General features: G+C 41.2%; 1 protein-coding gene across 2 annotated transcripts; it reads left to right on the top strand.

Moving 5' to 3' along the window:
* The first annotated feature begins 1,252 nt into the window (after positions 1-1,252).
* On the top strand, positions 1,253-19,471 carry rbm10 (RNA binding motif protein 10). 2 transcript variants are annotated; one of them, XM_017486752.3, is made up of 22 exons: positions 1,253-1,386; positions 2,502-2,553; positions 4,126-4,507; positions 5,343-5,504; positions 6,034-6,103; positions 7,879-7,952; positions 8,535-8,621; positions 9,362-9,422; positions 10,049-10,207; positions 10,358-10,518; positions 11,324-11,421; positions 11,644-11,731; positions 11,955-12,147; positions 12,249-12,340; positions 13,172-13,235; positions 13,358-13,449; positions 14,848-15,018; positions 15,103-15,255; positions 16,117-16,179; positions 16,524-16,706; positions 16,909-16,965; positions 18,085-19,471. In XM_017486752.3, exons 2-22 carry the CDS (start codon positions 2,537-2,539, stop codon positions 18,139-18,141), a joined length of 2,484 nt encoding a protein of 827 aa, XP_017342241.1. In that variant the 5' UTR covers positions 1,253-1,386; positions 2,502-2,536; the 3' UTR covers positions 18,142-19,471. The 2 variants fall into 2 exon arrangements, with proteins under 2 accessions (XP_017342241.1, XP_047016530.1); XM_047160574.2 differs by having other exon boundaries at positions 1,275-1,386; positions 5,346-5,504.
* The last annotated feature ends 1,502 nt before the right edge of the window (positions 19,472-20,973 follow it).

Below are 20,973 nucleotides of genomic sequence, written 5' to 3'. Positions count from 1 at the left end.
AGACAAAAATAGAACTTTCTGGATAAATGAGAAGCGTTATGTTTGGAGAAACGAAAACACTGCATTCCAGCACCAGAACCTTATCCCATCTGTGAAACATGGTGGTGGTAGTATCACGGTTTGGGGCTGTTTTACTGCCTCTGCACCTGGACGACTTGCCATAATTGATGGAACAATTGATTCTGAAGTATTCCAGCACACTCTAAAGGAAAATATCAGGACATCTGTCTGTGATCTGAATCACTAAGAGAAAGTGGGTCATGCAGCAAGACAAAGAACGGTTAAAGAAGAATAGAGTTAATGTTTTGGAATGGCCAAGTCAAAGTTCTGACCTTTATCCAATAGAAATGTTGTGGAAGGACCTGAAGCAAGCAGGTCATGTGAGGAAACCCACAAACATCCCAGAGCTGAAGCTGTTCTGTACTGAGGAACGGGATAAAATTCCTCCAAGCCTATGTGCAGGACTGATCAACAGTTAACGGAAACGTTTAGTTGCAGTTATTGCTGCACAAGCAGGTCACACCAGATACTGAAAGCAAAGCTTCACATACATTTGCCCGTCATAGATATGCAACATTGGATCGTTTTCCTCAATAAACAAATGACCGAGTATAATATTATCATCTCATTTGTTTAATTGGGTTCTCTTTATCCACTTTTAGGACTTCTGATGATGTTTAGGTCGTATTTATGTAGCTAGATAATTCAGTAGAAATATGCTGCTGATCAACACCACCATCATCAAAACACTAACTGAGTTCAAATCTTTTGTAAGAAGGCTTAGTGGTTAGCACGTTCGCCTCACACCTCCAGCGCCGGGGGTTCGATTCCCGCCGCGGCCCTGTGTGTGCGGAGTTTGCATGTCCTCCCCGTGCTGCGGGGGTTTCCTCCGGGTACTCCGGTTTCCTCCCCCAGTCCAAAGACATGCATGGTAGGCTGATTGTCATGTCTAAAGTGTCTGTAGTGTATGAATGGGTGTGTGAGTGTGTATGTGATTGTGCCCTGCGATGGATTGGCACCCTATCCAGGGTGTACCCCGCCTTGTGCCCCATGCTCCCTGGGATAGGCTCCAGGTTCCCCCGTGAAGCTGAAAAGGATAAAGCGGTATAGAAGATGGATGGATGGATGGACGTGTCATTCACTGATACAGTACAACTCTTTAATAAATGACGAAAAGCTGTGGTATACGCGGAATAAATCACTTCGGGGTGTTCTTCGTAGGCAAACAATCAACTCTTCGTTGATTGTTTTCCTGTAACATCACTACTCCGAGCTGTGCCCAAGTGGTGATTTCGTTGCGATCTGGCAACCCTCCTGTTAGCCACTGTAGTAGGACTCACACTACTACGCGGAGTCTCCTAAACACACCTATTTTATTTAATAAAGGTAAGAGCTTAAATAGCACCAGCGCCTAATAACGACTTGATTTTCTACTCCTGTTCGCCACATGTGAGCTTTTATTTGGTTCTTTAGCTGGCTAGTAACGCTAAAAAAGCTATGCACGCGACTGTAGAAGCGTTGCTAGGCAGGCTAATGCCTCGGTGTGTTAGCTAGCTAGCTAGCTAGCTAGTTAGTTAGCTCTCAAGCGCTCTCGTCTTCGCGGTTTATACAAACTGTTGATATTAGTAACTGAGTTGTTAGTAGCTGACGTCAGCTACTTTTAATTAGTACTAGCTAGACTGCTAACTGTGTAGTCAGTTAACTTCTTTCGTTGATATTAGCTAGCTAGAGTTAGCCACGTCTACGGCACGTCTCTAGCTAGCTAGTTATATTAGCCTGACTGATGTCCACTAGGTCACTTTAATGTTAGTTATCACTATTTAAATCCAAACTAGCTGAGTATACTCTCTTAAAAACTTAAATATATATCTATTTTTTTTACTAGCTATCTAACCAATGACTAGCTAGCTAACTGTATTAGCTATGACGGTTAATAACTAGGTATTTAGGTGTCAGTTTTATTTACTAGATAGCGTTACAGTTATTGAAGTTACTAATTTAACTGTAATTAACTTTCCTCTTATCAGCTATCATACTATCTTTCCTGGAATAGCTGACTGGGTTTCCTTTTTATTTTATTTTATTTTTACAATTTCATGACAGGAAAACAAACAAACAAACAAATAAAAAAAAGGGGGGTAAGAGGAATTTGTTTCCCAGACCTTCCATAACATTAAATGTAACTCAAAACGGATAAAAACAAAACAAAACAAACAAACAAAAAAACAAATAAAAAGTCACAGGTCATTCTTTAATTAATAAGAAAATGTAATTGTTGGCAAGTTGGATTAAATGGGATTATGAATTGAATAGACCGCTCTGGGATGTGCTCTGTTTGGAAAAGACCCCCTGGTTTACGCCAGGCCGCGTCGCACTCGAACCCTGTTGTGTTTTACTTCTTGCATCATAAACACCTTCTGACCAATCAGACTCGAGAACTAAACCGTGCCGACGTAGACGTTTCTTTAATAACATGAGTGTTTTGTGTGTTCTTTTGTCAGGAGGTGGAGACGGCGGACACTTTCTGTTACTGATCATGGATTACGGGAGGCGGTGAGTGAAACGTCCTTCTCTTATTATTATTGTTATTGTTATCATCAAACAGCGTGCAGATTGTACGAGGGTGAGTCAAACGTAAAGTCGCCATAGATGCTACAATAAGAATCCGGGTTTTTATCAGGAGGGCTGGGACAGGAACGTTCGTAACCTACTCATGCTCCCGGGTGTCTGTAAACGTACACACCCGAAGACCGATTAATATAAACCTCGACTCGATTGACTTCAAAGCGCTACTGCACTTTTATATCTGGAATATGCGATATCGAGATGAAATTGCGTATTTTTAATTTAGTCTCTATCCAAAAACGCATCCTCGTGCTAGTTCACTAGGTCAGGGACTAAGAGTGCCGTCGAGAAGATTTTTATATTGTTGGTATTAATGGAAAAATGTCAAAATAAAGAAAGTGAGGCAACACGAATAAAACCAAATGATGACGAACGAAACGGCAGCGTATAAATGGAGTTTGGGCCAGTTGGGCAACCTGTAAACAAACGCCTCGGCTGATGGAAGATGTAGTGCTTGCTTATTATTATTATTATTTTTATTAGTAGTAGTAGTAGTAGTATTCAGTCTGGACAGGATTTCGCAGAGCTTTTTTTTTTTATTATTGTTGCGGCCAAAAATCTTTAAAAAAAATTTTTGTTGTTGCTTTTTTATTTTTTCCAAAAATTGCGATGCAAATTGCAGAGTTTTTTTTTGTGCTTTTCATTGCGGAAAAACGACTCGAATTTTCGCAGTCGCACGGAATTGTCTTTCGTCGTGACGTTTATTGGTAAATGACACCTTTTAGCTGTGCTCGTGTTCGACACACGTAGATCGAAGAGGGCTTCGGGTGAATGCGCGTCGCGATGATGTCACATGATGCGTCTCGACGCAAATCTGCGGTAATATTTAAAAATCGCAAGCTCCTCCGAATATTGCGGTGTTTGCTTGATTTCGCGTTCATTTCTGCGATCGCAAAATCATTAAATCTTGGAGGGACTGCATTATTTATATATATTTTAGTTAAATGTTTTTTTTTTTGGCATAAATGATAGTGAGTAGCAAGTCAAAAAAAAACTTCCAGTGTGTTTTTTTTTTTTTTTTTTTTTTTTTTTTTTTTTTTTTTTTTACATTTTTTTTGTTTTTAGCCTTTACCCTGATTGTTCATTTCGTGCTCAAAGCTACGTGTTCATTTGACCTTTTATGGAGTTTTGTGGGCGTCGCCAAATGCAAATGAGCCGTGTCAGGAATGCGCTTTGCACTTTATGGATGAAAACGTTTTGCCCTTTTTATGTACTAAAATTTTAGCTTGGTTTTTCTTACTCAGACATTTACGCACGACTTTGCTGAAAAGTATTGTTTGTTTGTACGGTCGCACGACGCTGTAACTGGTAGTTCCATAGCATTGTGACTACATAACATAAGCATATCCTGGCTCATGGGCTACATTTAGAGTACAGGAGACATCGTGAACATTTCCTTCCTGTCCACAATGTGTCTTTTGGTGCGTTAAAGCTGTTTTAAACCAGCCCTGTGTGTCGTAGTGTTTGGCGACGTGTGAACCGTTTGTGTCTGGGTTTTAGGAGCGGGCGCTGTGATCGTATGGGGCATGCAGAAATCAAGGATCACGATTACAGAGACGTGGACTACCGCGGATACTCGCGCGACGGCGGATATGACGAAAGCGAAGGTGTAAGTAAAGACCGACAGCACGGACGCGGTGAGTTTGATGAAAATCGGTTCAGAGGGAGAGGAAACCGAGAGGGCGGAGACGGACCCCGACGAGGCAGCGGCTTTTCGAATTCCCACGCGCACTTCGAGCAGGAGGAGAGAGACCTTCGGTTCGAGGACGAGCACGAGCACGATGTCCATGCGCGAGACTATGAGCGCTACAGACGCAGATCAGAAGACTGGAGGAGAGACGGAGGACAAGCGGAGGAGGAAAAATACTCCAGATCAAGAAGGGTGGGAGTCATGGGTTATGGGTTGTTATGGGTGTTATTGTTGTTAATAATAATAATAATAATAATAATAAATTATTATTCAGAATTTTTTTTTTCAAAAGTCTGAGTGATGTATAGTACTTGTTTCTGATTTCAGTTAGTGTTTACTTTTATGCTCTCTTGCTTTGTTCTTTCTTTTTTGTCTTCCTTTACACTTGCTTTCTTACTTTATTTTCCTTTCTTGTTTCTTTTTTTGCCTTTCTTTACGCTTGCCTTTCTTTCTTTGTTGTCTTTGTTTTTTTTTTTTGCTTTTTTTATTCTTCTCTTTATGCTTTCTTTCTTTTGTGTTTCTGTACACTTGTTTTCTTGCTTCTTTCTTTCTTTCTTTGTTTACCCTTGCTTGCTTGCTTTTTTATTCTTTCTTTTTTGTTCTTTTTCTTTCTTCCCTTCAACCACATGGTACACCTTAGCAACAGCTTCACAACATCCTAACAGTCACCTGAAATACCATAGCTACACTGTTAATAAGCATAACAAGCTTTGCCCATTATTATTATTATTATTATTATTATTTTGTTTTATATTTAAAACCTTTCTTTTCAGGTCTTTTCTCCTTTCTCCTGTGTGTTTCCTTCAGGAAATGCAAATCTAATTTAGCTTTAGTTATTTAGCTCTCTGTTTTTAGTAATACTGTTAGTGGTAGTAGTAGTAGTTTAAAAATATAACTGGACAAAATTTGTAATGGTGTTTTTATAAATGCGGATGAGTTAAATCCGGCAGGTGGGACCGCTCCTAAAGATTCCTCTCTTTAATAACGGTTAGTTATGAAATCTGAGACGTTTCGGTGTCCTCTCCAGCAGCAGTGCGGATGGAGGGATGAGGACGGAGAGATGAGTTACAGGAGAGAGTCGAGTGTGGAGGACTCGGAGCTGCGGGATCATGATTACAGAGCTGAAGACCAGAAACCAAGCAACATCATCATGCTGAGGATGCTACCACCCGACGCCACCACCAACGAGGTACACACACACAGTCTCTTCTGTATGCTACATTTATCATTCATTTAGATGCTAATAAATGAGAAATATCTTGTGAATTTTTTTTTTTTTTTTTTTTTAACTGAATTATTGGGAAAATAAAAATATTTTTTTCTTATTGAGTTAAATTAATGTATAAAAATATATTTACATACATATATAAATCATAATTCAGATATTGTAAAAACAAATTATATATTACATTTATTTTTATTTAATTATTGGATTTAATTTTGATGTATTTTCAAATATATAAAACTAATGTTTTAATGATTTCCTGCTTTTCTAGATGTTTTAATTCCTATTTTGTATTTATTGTATGCGTAAGGTGTATATGTATGTATGTGTGTGTGTGTGTGTGTGTGTGTGTGTGTTTAAGTAAAAACTCTATTGATACATTGTACTATTTTTGCAAGTTTATGTTATATATTCAGTGGGAGGTGTGTGTGTGTGTGTGTGTGTGTGTGTGTGTGTGTGTGTGTGTGTGTGTGTGTGTGTGTGTGTGTGTCAGATCCGAGCCCTACTCCAGGTTCAGGGGATTCAGCCTCGAGATGTTCGACTGATGCGGAACAAATCTTCAGGTGAGAGAATTTTCCCATGAGGCCTTTTGGCTCCCCCCCCCCCCCCCCCCCCCCCCCCCCCTTTTCCAAAATCTCAATCCAGCAGATGTTTTAGGTTCACATTTATTTATTTTATTTATTTATTTATTTATTTATTTTTTTCAATTCCACCCATGGTTTTGGGAAAACCTTTTTAAACTGTAGGTCTTTGTAACTCAGTGTGGTGTGTGTGTGTGTGTGTGTGTGTGTGTGTGTGCATGTGTGTGAGATCTCTGGATGCGTAAATCTTTTTCACAGTCACGTCCTTTTGCATCTTCCGTTATTGAACCTTCACGTGTCCAGGCGCTCACACACTCCCTGAAAAGCCATGTTCACGTTAGGAGGTGAAGCATCGCTGATGATGTCTCCTCCAGTACAGTCTGCGCTGCTCTGTGGAGCGTTATCGAATCATAGCAATATGCAATACTCAGGAGTTTAGTCCTGCTACATCTAATCTACTGCTGTGTTCGACTCAAACGTGAGACTCCGGAAATTTCCGGCCAACGTATTCATTTCTCTCATTAGAAAACTAACATTTTATTTAAAAAAATTTATTTATTTTTTAAAAATATTTCGACTCGAAATATTTCCTAAAAGCAGTCGATAAGAGTTCGGCGTCGGTGTGAACTCCTTTAATACTGTTTAAAAAGCATCTCCGGGAAATTCCTCAAGAAAACGCCAAGAATACATTTCTGGAAATTCTTGGCGAAAAGGGCGTCGACTTTGAAGATGCTAAAATATTAAATTATTTTGATCATATATATATATATATTTTTTTTTTATCACAACAAAATTCCATTAGTTCCATGGAATAGTTCCATTTGTGCTACTCCAGAGTTTTGATGACTTTATTATTATTCTAAAATGTATGTGGTGGGGTAAATAAATAACGAATAAGTGTGTGTAAACATTTGACCGGTAGCCGGCTAGCCAGTCGCTAAGAAAAGAAGAACACAGAGCCGTCTGTGTTTGCCCCCTGACACACACACACTTTTTAGCTTGAACACGCGGAGGTCGGAAAACGGCATGATTCCGAGGTAAGTCGAACGCAGCGTAAATATAATCGCCACCAGAGATACTCCTACTGTCACGCTAGGTTTACGTCTGGATGCACACTGTCCTGAGTTAGGGTGAGACGAGACAAGACGAGCCACGCTCTTCCGTTCAGCTGAACTAAAGGAAGCAAATGAGATTTTTCTGCTATTACATATAAAAACAAATTTTCCTGCCATGTGAATCCCGTCTGTCCGCTTCTTAACACACACTCAGGCCTGTGTTATGTGTTGGAATCGTCCTTTTTTTCTTTTTTCTTTTCTTTTTTTCTTCCTCCTTTTTTTTTTTGTTCATTTTGTGTAAAGACCTGGGGGCAGAAGAGGAAGATCCTCTCTCAGTAAGTATGACACGGGATCTGTCTGTAAATGAGGCTGAATGTGGAGGAAGCCCATCGCATTGAAGTGTAGTTTGAAAGTTTGAGGTTTTGGGAAAATCTGACTGACCATATGACGTTTCTTTTGTGTGTGTGTGTGTGTGTGTGTGAGAGAGAGAGAGAGAGTGTGTGAGTGTGTCTCTGTTAAGAAAGCAATGAGTCAATGAGTGAATCTAAACCAGTGGGTCTCTATCTATTCCATCTATGCGCACACACGGACATAAAACTTCTCTCTCTCTCTCTCTCTCTCTCTCTCTCTGTCCGAGTGAGTGCATTAACCCCTCACTGCGATGTTGTGTTGTGTTGTTGTGGCTCGGCGCTGTGTGTGCAGGTCAGAGCCGAGGATTCGCCTTCGTCGAGTTTAATCACTTGCAGGAGGCCAGCCGCTGGATGGAGACCAACCAGGTCACTTCACACACAGACACACACACACACACACACACACTGCGTGCACATTAGTCACTGGAGTGTTTTTCTTCAAGCTGTCGTAATACATACGATTTTATTTATTTTTTTGCTTTGATGTTATAAGAAATTGTATCATTAGTATAGTAGAATACCTACTGAAAAAGTTATGGCCTTCATGGTCAATTTTGCTACATGTGAACCACCAACACCTGACCAATCAGGACAAGGAGGCGTGTCTACTCGCCTGTTCAGAAAGACGTGTTGTGGATGGGAAGTGAAAGAAATGCGGGTTTATTTCGCGTGTTACCCCTGAAGTCGAGGGGTGGTGAAGTGGTAATGGCCGAGAGAGGCTGGCACGTCCGTCCCATTTTTCTCTGGCTGAAGGTGATCTCTCGCTCTCTCTCCTTCTCTCTCTCTCTCTCTCTCTCTCTCTCTCTCTCTCTCTCTCTCTCTCCTTCTCTCTCTCTCTTTCTCTTTTTGTGAGCTGAGGTCTGTAATGTTTTCTTGTCTTGTTTTTTGACCCTGACTGCCATATTTTCTCTTCTCCCCTTCTTCTCTCATTCTTTTTCCGTCCATCAGAGAGTGCTCACTGTTCTTGGACACAGAGTGTCTATGCACTATAGTGACCCAAAGCCACGCGCTAACGAGGACTGGCTCTGTAACAAGGTACACACACGGAGTAATCTACATGTTGTTTGTTTGTTTGTTTGTTTGTTTGGGGGTTTTTTCCTTCACTTTATTTCCAGTCGTGCAGTGTTGTGCATTATTCCTGTTTGCTGCATGACAGACGATTATGTATGGAATAAAACACTTTGGTGTGTGCTGTTATTGGGAAAATAATCAAAGATCTGGGGGAGTTGTGATGAAGTGAGTTATTATTATTATTGCTATCCCAAAGTTTCCAGTGCCAGCGCATCCTGAAGTGTTTCGTTTCTTCCTTTGTCACTGCAGTTTTTTTATTTATTAAAGAACAACACATTGTATTTCTTTTTTTTTATCCATTTGTAGTTACAGTTAACGTCGTGGAACGTCCACGAAAGAAGTTATCAAACCGCGAAGACTTTCCCATGTCCCAAAACTCCCCAAAAGTCTCAGCGCCACATCTGACTCTTACAAAGCGCTGACGTCACTATAGAAACGATCGCATGTTAAAACAAGCGCGCTGATATTAAGCCTTTGAACTACAGCCAGCTCCTTTAGAGCTGCCGTTCAGGAACAGTAATCGACGTCTTGTGACCCATGAGTTTACGAGAAGCCTGCCTGCTTCCAACTCGAAAGCGAGGATAGCGTCGGTGATGCTTAGAAGAGTTTGAGTGATGCAGTATTTCATGTCGGCCTAGCGTTTACGTTTATGGTCGTTTACTCCTGGTTTAGTTTTGGCTAATATGTTGTCTGTTAAATTTCAGTGCGGAGTGCAGAACTTCAAGCGAAGGGAGAAATGTTTCAAATGTGGAGTTCCAAAATCAGGTAAAAAAAATAAAAAAAATAGAGGGGGAAAACACACACACACACACACACACATCCTGCATACTTTATGATCTATGCACATATCTCTTATGTTAATCCAGAGATTCCTAAACTTTTTGGGTAAAAAAAGACACCAAATTGGACGTTATGAGTTTTTGCAGCTCCGTGCACAGCGATAAACTCACTGAGCTCTGTCTCTCGGAAAGCTTTCCGCCGTCATCGTGATTGTTGTCATGAACCTCAATCTCAAATCTAATCTTCTGAGCGTATATTAAAAAGTATGTGGACAGGGAAATTATTATTATTATTATTATTTATTTATTTATTTATTTTTTACTCACCTAGACTAGTGCAACATGTCAGGATATAATACATCCCCTATTCATTTAGATGAGCCCTGTCTGAATTTGACTCCAAAATTTTAGCGCACAAAATCCTTCTTCGATAATGCTAATATTCATTTGCAGAACAAATAAATGATGCAAAAGAGGTTTCTTTTGTGACCCCATTTGTAAATCAAGCAACCCCCGTGTGGGGTCGTGACCCCTAGTTTGGGAACCCCTTAGTAGTATTTTTCCATTCATATCGAATGGACGAACGCGTCTGCTTCCTGTCTCGCCCTTCAGACGCCGAGCACAAACTGGCCGTGCTGCAGAAAGATTTACCCCAGAGGCAGTTGAAGGACTCATCACAGGGCTTACTGCCTCTTCCTACCATCTATCAGACAGCCAGTCCTCTGCTCAACATCGCCGCGTCGTCTCAGACCGCAGAGGCAGCAAACGACAGTACGTCCCTCCGACCTGTTTACAGCCTCAACACCAAGTTTTATTGGATAATAAACATGGAAAAAAAACAACAAGATAAGCAGTGTTGACCTCGCCCCTGTTATAATAATGTTTAATTGTATCGCTAATGTGTGTGTGTTTTGATCTTAGCCCTAATCCTCAGGAATCTCGGTCCTCACACCACGTTGGAGGCCATTTTGTCGTCTCTGGCGCCGTTCGCTACTCTCTCTTCCTCCAACGTTCGGCTCATTAAAGATAAACAGACGCAGCTGAATCGTGGATTCGCCTTCGTGCAGCTCACCACCATCGTGGTACGGTATCCTCACCTGCATCCCACACACCATCCTTCGAACGACTTTTCATACGTAGCATTCGCCGTTACGTCTTAAAACCGTGAAAATCAGATTCGTTAGCTGTATATCTTTCACTTCACTTTGTGTTCGAGGTATTCTCGTGCAGTGTCATTAGGTGCTCGAGATTCGCTGCCGATTTGAAGGCGCTGATAATTTAAGGGTTTAACCAATATATAATTTACTAAATAAAGTCGGTCCGCGTGGAGGTTCTGTAAGGTTAACACTGAAGACGCTTTAAACCCCCAGTAAACACAGTCGAACACGAGTACAGCCCAAAGGTCTCATTTACCAACAAGCGTCACTGCTGAAAGAACGCACAAAACAATTTTGTTGGATTTTTGCCAATCCAAACAGTTTTTCACAAAAATTTTTTTTTTATAAATTTGAAAAAAGGTGCAGCAAAATCGAGCATTTTTGGGCATGATAATCCCCCCAAAAACCTCAGAAATCCTGTATGGACTGGATAACACCTGATTGTGTTCATTTATTATCAGTATTTATCTGAAAGGTATGTTCTGAACATTCTGAAGTAGATGATCCAAAAAGGTGAACTTACACCTGTATATTTTATATACCTGCGTATGAAACAAAAGGCGTCCAAATTCCGCTTTTACCATGCACATACCTTTACCGGGTCGGTCCCCCCCCCAAAAAAAAAAATCATATGACAAATTAATATCGATAATTTCTTTGTCAAGTTTTTACTCAATAACAACTCTTGCTGATTTTGCTTCATCGGCCAGGCTGTGTTTGTGTCCCGCAGGAGGCGTCTCAGCTGCTGCAGATCCTTCAGGCTCTTCAGCCTCCGCTGTCCATCGATGGGAAAAGTGTAACTGTGGAGTTCGCCAAGGGCTCAAAACGGTACACAAACCTCCCACAAGTACAAAAGGGACATTAGAGACTCAACAAAGCCTCGTAATCCATGTATAAAGAGCAGAAAGAGCAACACTTGACCCAGTGTCATGTTTTATGTGCCTGGAAAAACTAACTGATGATAACTGTAATATCTGCTCATTCACTTTTTCACTGTTCATGCCTCTCTCTCTCTCTCTCTCTCTTTTGTCTATTCTGTGTCTTTCTCAGCGAGGTGTGTGTGACTGACAGCAGTCGTGTGAGTGCAGCTACAGTAGCAAGTACAGCCATTGCTGCAGCACAGTGGGCTGTTTCCCAGGTCTCTCACACTCACACACATGCATGTATATTGAAATTAATCCAGTTCATTTTTCCTCTGAATCATTTCACAAGTCTGTTTAATTGTGATTGTTTTAATATCATAACCAGTTTACATAAAATTAAACCGACACGTTTCCCATCCAGCCATTTGTCATATCGCATTTTTCATACTTCACTTAATATCGAAGAATTAACCCGGGCTTTCCCGTTTCACACTTCAGCTTTCCGCAGGAGGAGACGTGAGTGTGTACCAGCAGGGGGCGGCAACATCTGCGTTCACGCAGCAGAGACCAGAAGGAGTTGCCGCAGAGGCAGTCAGCTATCAAGGGGCCGGGGCTGTTGTCGGGACAGGCCCCGTGACAAATTCTGCTCCAGGGTTAATAGGTGCCTATGAAGGGGGAAGCGTGACTACAGGTGAGATACAGAATGGAATATTACGTACACTGATGAGAACTGTTTTAATTGCCTTTACTAACATGTGTATGTATTTTATTTATTTATTTTATTTCCTTTAGCTGCTCTGGTTCCCACGGTAACCGAAGGTGCAGCAGTCAGTTCTGCGCTCATACAGACACACTCGCAAGTTGTCAGCACACAGCCAAACCAGGTACAACTACCCACACTTTCATGCACATCTGTACCTAAGCTTAAGGCTGGTTTCTATTGCTGTGTTGAAGCGTGTTTGCGTCAGGGGGTTCATGGGTAAGTGAAGTGACGCTTTGGGCATGTCTTCGGTGTTGTGCGTTAATCACAAGAGTGTATTTGAGAGAACGCTGATTGGTTTAAGTCAGGTATTGTGACCGTTTCATCAGTGGTTTCAGCGTAACACTGCAACAAATATATTTCGGAATAAGCGTAAAAACTCCTTAATTGCACCCCTGTTCGAGTGTCAGGCCCTTAAACCTCATCTGTTCACCCAAATTGTTCATCACTTTGGATTAAAGTGTCCGCCATATGAATAGACATCAGTGTCAGAAGTATAAACCAGGCCTTAGCTTTGTGTAAATGAACACATTTGCTAAATGATTCTCTAAATGATTTGCTTGTTCACTCGAGCAAACCTTTTAGTAAATAATTAAGCGAGTCATTTGCTAAATCGTGGACTTGACTCGCTCAAAGCAAACCTTCTTTTGTAAACAAACAAGTGAATCATTTGCTAAATGATTCTTTAAATGACTCACTTGTTTCCTCAAGCAAACCATCTTGTGTAAATGAACAAGTGAATCATTTGCTAAATGATTCTTTAAATGATTCACTTGTTTCCTCAAGCAAACCGTCTTGTGTAAATGAACAAGTGAATCATTTGCTAAATGATTCTCTAAACAATTCACTTGTTTACGCAAACCTTTTGTCTTCAATGTTTTCCTGTAACTGTAGCAGTATAGTTTGTTTAAATGTGTGTGTGTGTGTGTGTGTGTGTGTGTGTGTGTGTGTGTAGGTGGAGATTGTTGGAAAGCCTCAGCCTGCCACACCAGGAACAGCGTATGAGCGTCAGCAGTACCGTGAGTTCCCGCTTTATCCTCCACCCAATCAGGGATGGATTTACAGGAGGTTTTTAGTTCTAAATGCTGAATCCGAGGCAGCTTCATTCATTTTGATGATTAGTTGTATTTTATCGTTTCAGCTGATCCTGATGTGTCCACATATCAGTATGACGAAAGCTCAGGGTATTACTACGATCCTCTGACTGGACTTTACTACGATCCCAACTCCCAGGTAAAATATTCTCCTAGAATTTTATATATATAGGCCTGACCCTGATAGTTGTACTATTTAAATTTCCTAGATTTTAGCTTCCTCTGAGAGTGTGTGTTTATCTCATAGGCTGGGAAAGCACTCTCTCTCACACACACACACACATACACACACCACACTTACACAATTATATGTGGCACAGCCTGTACAATGCTTAAAAAAACTGCAGTGGAATCGGAAATGTACTATGTACTTGTTAAAAGGCCGGGTGTGAGCGTGTATTAGGTGCACACACACTCTGAGCTACTCTAATTGGAGAGTGCGATCTCATTCATGCTCTTTAGAGAGTGGAATACTTTAATGTAGTGCATTAGGTGGATCTACAGGCACTTAAACGAAGCGTGGCTGTTAAGTGCAGTTACTGGCTGTTAAAGGTGTGATGTGCAGGTTGACTTTTCACCCTGTGAATATGCACTAACGGTATGATCCTTAATTTCTTGTCGGTAAATGAGGCAAGCATGGCAAAGTGGATCGTGTTAGAGGAGGCTGATCTCTAATGTTAATAATGTAGTCTAGCCAAGGACATGATTTACGTCTGATGTAGTAAGGTGCATCTCGCCATAGGTCCAAGGGCTTATTAGATAGATCATTTAGGGTGCTTAGCCTTGTGAGGGTTCTTCTTGGTACCCTTGCTGATAGGGAAACACTCTGTTTTGACATAAAACCTATGACTGTTCCCCCAGAGGGACCCCTGAAGAACCCTTAGAGTTCTTTATCTTTCTAACTTTCCTCATTAGGGGGCCAAGCACTGAAGGTGCATAGACACCCTATTGTTATTCTACATTGCTTATTGTTATTCTTCTTCCCCTTCTTTTTCTTCTTCTGGCATGGGTGTCTGTGGCAGCCCATAGAACCATCTTTAAAAAATTTGGCACACTGATTATGGAGGGTCTAAGGAGCATTCTCCGAGGAGCAAATTTGGGCCAAGTGCTGTCAGCGCCACCAGCTTAATTCAACCACTTTGAATTCTTTCGCAGGGTTGAATTTTCAAATCCGATTGGTCAGGTTTTGATGAATTTTCAATAACAGCAGCTTTCAGCACTAATTGTATATATGGTTACATTTTCTATAAGGAGAAAATAATTTAACATGCATGGAAGGAGTCTCCAGTGTCAGCACTTTGTAAGAGTCAGTTTTCTGACACGTGGCGTTTCGGGAACGGCTGTTTATACCTGCAATATCGTCCGCAAAATTAAAAGTAACTGTAAACGAATAAAGAAATATGTCGGGTCGATCTTTAACGAATGCTACAATTTTTTGCGTTGCCAATTGAAACGCTTCAAGACATGCCGTTATAGGAAAATCATGATTTATTTTTTTCTTTTTTCTCCGTTTTTTTTCTTTTCTTTCCTCCCTCAGTATTACTATAACCCTCACACTCAGCAGTACATGTACTGGGACGGAGAGAAACACACCTACATTCCTGCTGCTAATGACGGTGCTGATCCTGCTACCATGGCAACGACCTCTGACCTCTCCGCTTCGACGAAGGACAAGAAGGACAAACCCAAAACCAAGACAGCACAGCAGGTGAGCTGTACCAAACACTATTCATCATCCACCGGTATAAATAGTATTATTCATCATCGCTTACTGTGTGTCTTTGTTTTTCAGATTGCTAAAGACATGGAGCGCTGGGCTAAAAGTATGAACCGGCAGAAGGAGAGCGTTCGCTCGGCCTCTTCCGCTCTCACGCAGGCTCGACTCGCAGACGAGCGCAGAGAATCGGCCAGCGCCGACGCCGGATACGCCATTCTGGAGAAGAAGGTGGAGTTTGGCGTAGTCCTCATTTCTGTTTCAGGGCTGTCCTTAGTATCGCACTTTAGTCAGTGCTCTGTGTTGAACAGCGGCGTGTAGTTTATCGTCGAAGTTAGTTTCTGTTATCACTTGTGATATAGCAGCTATAAACAGTCATTCCCTCACCAGCCTTTCGTTTTATTCTCTCACTTGTGGTTATTAAGACAGAAATGAAGCTCATCACTGTACATTGCAAACTCTGTAAAGAAAATTGACGGTTTAATCTCTGACACTGGAGACTCCTTCCAAAAACGGTAAAGGTACATTCGCGGATGCAGCGACAAAGCGCAGGGAGACCATCCGTTCTCAAGGAGAGCTGGCGACATGAGCGACGGCACCCGTTGCCAACTAGATGTGGGCGTGGTCTGTTGTCAAATACTAGTTGCGCCACCCACTTATAAATGTTACTATGGCAACCAGTAGTAGGGAGACATACTGGCGAATTTATCGTACAACAGCCGGCAAAAATCACTGCATGTGCGAACGTACCTTTACTACGCGACTCCTCACAGAAGACTTCACCGTGTTAAAGATTATACATTTCTCTCTGTTAAGCAGTCCTTTTTAAAATTCTTTTTTTTTTTTTTAATCCCTTTATGTGGAGTCGCTTTGAACGAGCCGTTACTATGGAAACGTATTAGAACAAGTGCATTAATATAAACCTGTGATTTGCAGCTACACTATTGTCAGAGCAGCTGTTCTAGAAAATGAATCAACACCTCCTGACCAATCAGATTCAAGAATTCAGCAGTACTGTGGAGTGATCGGAGAGTGTGCTGTATCACACGTCTGTGTGTTTTAATCTATAAAGTGTGGATTTATTTTACACAGGGTGCTCTGTTAGAGCGACTACAGATTCTGTCGGAGCACATACAACATCCTGAAGAAAGAGAGGTGAGCAGGATTTGTTTTTTTGTTTTGTTTTGTTTTTTTTACACATAATGGCAATAGCACCTACAGAGTCATAACCTGATTTTTTATTTCCTTCAGAGGGTGTGTGTATTTCTATTAATTTCATAAGTAACTAGGGCTGTTTTAACCATATATATATATATATATATATATATATATATAATATATGTATATGTGTGTGTGTGTGTGTGTGTGTGTGTGTGTGTGTATATATAATTTAACAAATTTAATTCTATTATTATTTTTCTTTTATTTAGTCACTTTTTTAAGCATTATCTGTCCATTTGCTTATTGTGTGTGTGTGTGTGTGTGTGTGTGTGTTTCAGAGTCCTCCTCCTCAGAGTTCGGCGTCGGTGTACAGAGGAGAGACGGACGGAGAGGATGGGGGAGGAGGAGAGAGGGATGAGAGGATGACAGACTGGGCTAAACTGGCGTGTTTACTCTGCAGGAGACAGTTTCCCAGTAAAGAAGCTTTAATCAGACATCAGCAGCTCTCCGAGCTCCATAAGGTAAACGTACTGTACTGCTGTTCCACACGACATCGCTTCGAACCTGAGCAACAGGGTGTAAACACCGGAAGTTGTCTCGCACCCAACCACTGCAACCCGTCAGCGTTAACTGTCAAAGTACACTAGCGCTGGGAATAAAATATCCCAGTAACCCCGGTGCTTTGAAGCGAAATGATTTTCACACTCTTCCTTCACTTTTTAGCAAAATCTCGAGCAGAGAAGAGCTCGACAGGTGCTGCAGGAGAGCATGGAGAGCCAGGTGAGCAAAACCGTAATTTTCCCTCCCTCATCATTTAATGAACTTTTTTTTTTTTTTTTTTTTAGGGGTGATGCACTCCAGTCACGATTCGATTCATGATACTGGCTGTACGATTCGATTCTCAGAACATTTTGTACAATAAAGAAAACTTCTGATCCTTTTGTCAAAAATTGCTATGAACACAGGTTTAATATTGTAAATAAAATGTACTACAGGTTCACCATATCAGAAAATATAAATAAATAATGTTATACATTCTCTCTAAAAAAAACGTTTGGAATAAATAAAGCCTCTAACACCGGGAAAATCATTGACTGAAAAGCTCTGTAGCAGCACCCAGGACATCATTACATGACATTTTAAGCAGAAATAGAGCTCCAAAGTCGGCTAAAATGTCCGGCTTCTGTGTTTGACTCGACTTTGAACACTACCAAAGTAACTATTACAATGTGATAGTGTAACCATTTAACCTAAAATGCATGTCTCTGGTTGTGATCCAGCGCTCCCGGTCACTTTGCAAGTGCAGATGATTCCTGATTATAGCGCAGGCTGTACAGGAAAGAACGTGATCACGTGACCAACGGGCTCTCTATATATTTTAACTCTGTCCTGTGCAGATTGGGACCTCTGGGGAAAATTAGCCCTGTTAATCTCCGGGCGGGATTGACGGCATACCCTCTCTCCCCTGCCGGTCACAGAAACGCTAGCCGATCACGCGCGTCTCTGAAAGGCGATAGCGCTTTCTTCCAAGTGTGTTACGCTGCCCTGTGATGCAGCAGTTTGGGTGGCGTGATGGCTTCACGTGTCTCACAGGAAGCACATGTTCAAGCACCTTCACCCTCCCTGCTCGGTAGTTGTCGTATGATAGGCAGGTGAGGAAAATAAAACGGCTAATTTGGACGTGAGGCAGAATCCAGTCTGAGCTGAGCACTTCTCTTCGGTTTTATGAGATTCTAGGATTTGAGCCCCGAACAATACCTGTGTATAATTAAATACACTTTTCATTTTTGTAATATTTTTGTCTGTGTTTTAAATTGCAGTTCTACACCGTGAGCAACAAACATATGACTCGTGTGGTGTTGTTTTTTTTTTTTTTCTTTTCTTTTCTCTCTTTTGCAGATGAAGTACAGGAGCGACACACCAGACGCCAAAAAGAGGAAATACAGTCCCATGTGACGACACAGACATACACAGTGCACACACACACGGTGCACACCACAAACGGTCAATACCATATCACACAGAGCCATAATTAACACTGAGTGTTAGGAGAATATCCGGATCGATTATTATATATTTTGTTTGTTTTTTTTTACCTTGTCGGATTATTTCGCACGCATTCAAACACTGCATCTCTCTTAGTGTTAAATAATGCATTCTTCAGTAATAAGAATCCACTGAGGAAAATGTTGTGTGTGTTTAATAACTGGGGGAAAAAAAACCCTTCACCACAGTGTGGTGTCTTAAAAATCCCAGCCTTTTATTTTCAGGAAAAAAAAAAAAAAAAAGTGTAATGTCGACAACAATCCGAAATAGTTTATGGTGTGAAGACTATATTTTAGAAATGTGATTTTTTTTATTTTTAATCTTATGTAAAACCGTCATAAATCATAGTCCTGGCATGTGTACGGATATGATAAATTCCTGTTCTAACGAGTGTCTGTTTTTAAAAAAGTAAAACATTAGCTGCCATAATAAGCGTTTGATTATTATTATTATTATTATTATTATGATGATGATGATTTTTATTATTTGGGGGATGGCACAAATATTCAGGATTACTAGAAAAAGCCTTTAAAAAAAAAAAAAAAAAAAGTCATAGCAATATTTGAACTGAATGTGATGTCAGTATCAGCGAACGGAACAGCAGAACACTCTTTCAGATTGTTCCATGGTGTGAAGCCGTTTCATGAAAAATTCCCTACGCGTTTGTGTGTAAAACGTCGACAGTGTCTCTGCAGCAAGGTTAGTCATATCGGTGAAACGCGAACACTCGAGACGTTTAATCTCCACGCCATATATGTGCCAGGTCGTGTTTGTGCGTTATTCCACGTTCAAATCTAAAACATCTCGCGAACTAGCAAGGAAAAATCGATCAACGTGATCTTAGCCGGCTGAGCAGTAGGCAACCTAGTTTAAGTCGAAGGTACGACGAGCGAATTCATTCAGACTTGCGTGAAATATAGGAGAAATAGTCCAGAATCAGCATTTTGAAAATACATATTAAATGATAAAGCCAATAGGAAACCAGGGGCGTGTCTGGTTAATGAAGGGGAGGGGGCGGGGTTGGATGGGGTGGGGGTGGTTGTGATGATGCATACACATGTTCTCTCCAGGATATATGTGTATTTTTTTAAGTCTATATATATTTTACTGAGCTGTTTTACGAGCAAAGGTTTTAAAAGAAAAGAGGCAATGATATTAGTTACATCACTCCTGTCTTGTTACTTGTTTATAAATGTAAATAATTATATAAATGAAAAATAAAGCCTTGGACTGCGTTGTACACTGCACCATGAGTGACTGATGAGAGCTGGAGATTCAGTATCTCTTCACTGTGCTTGGATTATTTTGTGTGTGTGTGTGTGTGAGAACCGACGGAGAAGTTCATCCATGGTGATAAATCATCAGTGCAAAACCTTAAGTGGGGGTAAAAACATGGAGCCCTACATGAAAGTGCGTTTTGTTAGCTCAGTTTATGATGTTTTACTTTTTATGATGATGATCCTGGGGTGAAGGAGACCTTCTTGGCTTTCCAAGTAGGCATTCTTAGTTGAGGGGGTGTTTTCTTTGGTCAGAGGTTTGAAATTCCATGTTACAAGCCTTTTGTAGGACGCAGCATTAGATAGTCCATACACTACGGACACTTTAGACACTCCAATCAGCCTACCATGCGTGTCTTTGGACTGGGGGAGGAAACCGGAGTACCCGGAGGAAACCCCCGCAGCACGGGGAGAACACGCAAACTCCGCACACACAGGACCACGGTGGGAATCGAACCCCCGACCCTGGAGGTGTGAGGCGAACGTGCTAACCCGCGTTAGATAGTCGAGCAATCTTATACTGAATGTTGTACTGAATATCAGATCGGCCGTAGGTAGGTAGTCACGACTGCAAGTGTGTTATTGCTTCAGTTCTGTAAACGAGAAAATCATTTAGTACGGAAGCCCTAAAGAGGCCATGCGTTATTGTTTATTTTTCTTTCTTATTTTCTCGTGATCGAAACCGTTAAAAAAAAAAAAGCTGTTTTCTCACAACATAACTTTTATCAGCAGAAACCCTCGCGCCTCGCCAACGGGACCGGTGTCGCCTGGACGTCCTCACCATCACCATCATAAACGTCCGGCCTCTTGGGGCTTCCGTATTTCAGACGTCTAAGTATCCTGTTTATTTTTGCTCCGTCGACAAAAATAGTTCCCAAAATGGCCAAAGCAAGATCGAGAACTTCGTGTTGCCATAGCAACGCACAGACCTACTGACTCACAGACTCGTAGTACAGTAAGTGCAGGGACGGTTTCAATAAACGGTAATGGAAGTATTGCTAGAATTGGAGTTTTTACGTAGGTAATGCAGCCCAGCGCAGCGATGCACAGAGTGAAATGCCTCCGAGATGATATAATAAATATCCGCACTCTTGGACTGACACTGGTCCAATCAAATTAGTGGACCGGAAAGAATTGTTGTATAAAAATAGGTAAATTATAGGTATTAAGGGGTAAATTTCTCTAAAAATGACATGTGCTTAGGGCTTTCCCAGAGCACCATGTGACCGTAATTTTAACGCAATCCGATTAGTACTGAAAACGAAACCTCCTGGCTCATAGCGATTTGCTCTTCTGGCTCTTCCTTGACGCTAGTTAACGTTTTTGTTTTTGTAAAACGTCACCGCTGGCATTTCTCAACCTCAGACAGGACCGACACCTTTCTGATATTATGTTTCGACATTGTACGTGCGTTTCCGTCATCATACTGTAATTGTCAAACAAACCGTAATATAGAACGTCAAAT

Source organism: Ictalurus punctatus, chromosome 15 (genome assembly GCF_001660625.3).
Source record: "Ictalurus punctatus breed USDA103 chromosome 15, Coco_2.0, whole genome shotgun sequence".
In the NCBI taxonomy this organism is placed as follows: Eukaryota; Metazoa; Chordata; class Actinopteri; order Siluriformes; family Ictaluridae; genus Ictalurus; species Ictalurus punctatus.
Note: the sequence above shows the minus strand (reverse complement) of the source record. Positions and strands in the feature narration are given on the sequence as shown.

Coding starts and splice junctions, on each gene's coding strand:
- rbm10 (XM_017486752.3), top strand. Junction 6,104..7,878: donor GATGCGGAACAAATCTTCAG/GTGAGAGAATTT, acceptor CTGTGTGTGCAG/GTCAGAGCCGAGGATTCGCC. Junction 12,148..12,248: donor AGGGGGAAGCGTGACTACAG/GTGAGATACAGA, acceptor TATTTCCTTTAG/CTGCTCTGGTTCCCACGGTA.